The sequence below is a fragment of the Bos javanicus genome, chromosome 1 (assembly GCF_032452875.1).
Source record: "Bos javanicus breed banteng chromosome 1, ARS-OSU_banteng_1.0, whole genome shotgun sequence".
Taxonomy (NCBI): Eukaryota; Metazoa; Chordata; class Mammalia; order Artiodactyla; family Bovidae; genus Bos; species Bos javanicus.
This window is the reverse complement of record NC_083868.1, coordinates 17,856,769-17,859,900: the sequence shown is the minus strand read 5'-3', so window position 1 is coordinate 17,859,900 and position 3,132 is coordinate 17,856,769. Positions and strand designations below refer to the sequence as shown.

Sequence of the window (3,132 nt, the reverse complement as noted above, 5' to 3'; positions counted from 1 at the left end):
ACAGGGAATGCACACTTATACTAAACCAGACCCCTGGAAGTTTGGTAATAGTTGATTCAAAGTTCCATTTGTGACCTCATGTCTTGAGCTCTTTAATTAGAGGATAGTTGTTATAATTCTAAATGCTACCATCTCTGAATTCCAGAAGATAGAAAATGTACAGAAGAGAGCTCTCCTAGAACCAGACTCCCAGCATCAAAATAAGACAAAATTTAGGAATGCTCTCAAAATCTTTTGATATGAGTTTCAAACAAAAATGCTATAGTGATGCATATATGAGAGGGCCTCCTGGGCACCCTGGTCCTTGGACCTGTGTTGCAGGTAAATTTCTTATCTCTGCTTATCCTACTTTCTATGAAACTTGTTTTTATTTAGATTTACAACAAAGAAGATAAGGACAGACAAGCACACAATATAGCGTTGTTAGTAATTAGCAGGTTTCCACCAGGAATTAAAAATTTTGTTTAGGTAATCAAAAAAGTTCTAAAAAAACTATTATTTATTCCTAAAACTGTAAATGGACTTCAGAGTGGAAGAGGTTGACAAAAACAAATTAGAGAGCAAAACCAGTGCAAAGCATACTCTCCTGAATGTAAATTGGTGCAGTCATTGTGGAAAACAGTACAGAGGATTCTCAAAAAACTAAAAATAGAACTACCATATGACCAAGCAGTTCTATTCCTGGGTATGTAGTTGAAGAAAAACAAAAACACTAATTTGAAAAGATACATGCACCCCAATGTTCATAGCAACATTATTTACAATTGTCAACGGTGGGGGGCACGTATGTATACCTATGCTGATTCATGTATGGCAGAAGCTAACACAATAATGTAAAGCAATTATCCTCAAATTTAAAAAAAAAATATGAAAGTAACCTAAGTGTCCACCAACAGATGAATGGATAAAGAATGGATAAAGATGAATGGATAAAGACATCACACACACACACACACACACCACTTACACTGGACTCCTATTCAGCCATATAAAGAATGAAATTTTGCCATATACAGCAACATGGATGGACTTGGGGGATATTATGCCAAGTGAAGTAAGTCAGACAGAGAAAGACAAATACTGTATAGTATTACTTATGTGGAATCTAAAATATACAACAAGCTAGTGAATGAAATGAAAAAAAAGCAAAGTCACAGATATAGAGAATAAACTAGTGTTTGCTAGCGAGTGTGGAGGGTCAATATAGGGGTAGAGGAATGGAAAGTTCAAACTACTGGGTGTAAGAGGTTCAAGGATGTATTGTACAAATGGAGAATGCAGTCATTATTTTGCAGTAACTGTAAATTGAAAATAACCTTTAGACATTCTATACAAAATAAAACAGACATTTAAAAATTGCATATAAAATTAAAAAAAAATTATTTATTTATTTTTTTTTTTAAACATTTTTTAGACAGTTCTTTCCAGAGAGAAAGACCCACGCCAACAGAGCCATGGGCGGGCGTGGCTTCCAGCGCCCCACACCCCAGGGGAACAAGCCGTGGGCGAGACACCGCCTGCCGCATCGCGGGGTCACTTCTCCAAGGGTGCGTAGTTGAGCAGCTTCTCGATCAGGTCCACGTGGGCAAGCAGCATGCGGCGGCAGCAGTAGCGCTTCAGGCCCAGCGCATCCAGGGCGTCCCCCTCGGTGTACTCGGCCTGCAGCAGGCCCAGGTAGGCCTCCCACTTGTTGCCGACGATCTTGCCACACGTGAAGCAGCGAACAGGGATGATCATGGCGGCGGCGCGGGAGCCAGAAGCTTCGCGGTCCGGCCTAAAATAAAAAAATAAAAAATTTTAAAGACATACTTCTTTTCAGTGATTGGGGAAATCCCTGAGTCATAGGTTAAAAAACCTTAGTAGTATATTCTTCTGAGGTGAACATCTCAGGCCATGATGACAGAGGTAGTCACTGCATATCACTGTGGACTGTAAACTGTTGACTCCCTGAAAGTGACCTCCTTACTTCCTTGAAAAAAAAAAAAAATTCAAAAACCCTGTTAAAGTCAAGTTTATTGCTACCTATAGCAAAAGAGATGAATACCATGACAGATTCTTAGTATGGTGTTGGAAGGTGCAGGCCAAGATTGAGAAAATCTTAAAGTTCCCAGAGTCATCTATAAAGAAGACTTTCCAAAACAGAGATGGATTGGGATTGGGCAAATAAAATATATACCTCAATATATAAAATATATATATAATATATACTTTATATGGGAAGACCCAGCAAAATAAGCCTTTTAAAGTAAGACTTGAAGAATGATAATTCCTTTGATAAAGCTAAATGGACACTCTACTGTTTGGAGAAGGGGGTTATAACCTGCATAAGAGCTAGATGATGATCTTCTCTTCAGATAAAGAGAGTTTGAGGAAGTTCTTGAAACAAACAATAGTTATTTGCAACTTCATTATCTTAGGCAAGAAAGTCATGTCAAGGTTTAGAGTTACATAGTACTCGCATTATAAGAATGATCTTAGTTTGTAATACAATTTCACTGTATAACTATACATGACTAAGTTCTAACATATCTCCTGGACATACATGATTTATGTAAGCAGATGTCTGGAAAATGTACATGAAAGATACCTAACCAAAATACAAGGGTAGGTACTGTGAATATGGGGATTGGCAACAAAGATGATAGAAATTGTCTTCATCTTTATTTTTTGAAACATGCTGATAGTTCAATAATATTTATATCTTGATTATATAATTAAATATATAATAAATATTTAATTTTAATTTTTCTAAGATATTATTCTTTTTACTGTACTATAAGATGTTATAATTCAATCATATATTGAGTAAATGTTTAATTAAATAATTTAGTGCTTCACAGAAATAATTTTCCCCATTATTTAACATTAATATTCAAACTGAACTAAAAGCCGTGTGATTAAGACATAGCCAAAGCAAAGTATGCTCAAAATCTAAAAGCAGCATAAATGATGATGAAAGATAATTAGAATAGATTTACTATAAATTTATTCAAAAACAAACTTCAAAACTAAGGTTTAAGCATCATGTGAGGTATGAACTTGGTTTTCTACAGTAAAATTAGTCAAAATATGGCGCTTTAATTTCCCAGTTTCTTTCAGTAACCTGTGAAATTTTCAGACATTTTCCTTTGT

The 3,132-nt window shown here is 35.7% G+C and overlaps 1 protein-coding gene across 1 annotated transcript; it reads right to left on the bottom strand.

The window, feature by feature from the left end:
- Window positions 1–1,407: 1,407 nt before the first annotated feature.
- On the bottom strand, window positions 1,408–1,768 carry LOC133254189 (DNA-directed RNA polymerases I, II, and III subunit RPABC5). Its single transcript, XM_061428329.1, has one exon. The coding sequence runs from the start codon at window positions 1,735–1,737 to the stop codon at window positions 1,534–1,536; it is 204 nt and encodes a 67-aa protein (XP_061284313.1). The 5' UTR covers window positions 1,738–1,768; the 3' UTR covers window positions 1,408–1,533.
- Window positions 1,769–3,132: the final 1,364 nt, after the last annotated feature.

Bases quoted from the DNA above. Each gene is read 5' to 3' on its own strand.
- LOC133254189 (XM_061428329.1), bottom strand. From the start codon at position 1,737: ATGATCATCCCTGTTCGCTGCTTCACGTGTGGCAAGATCGTCGGCAAC.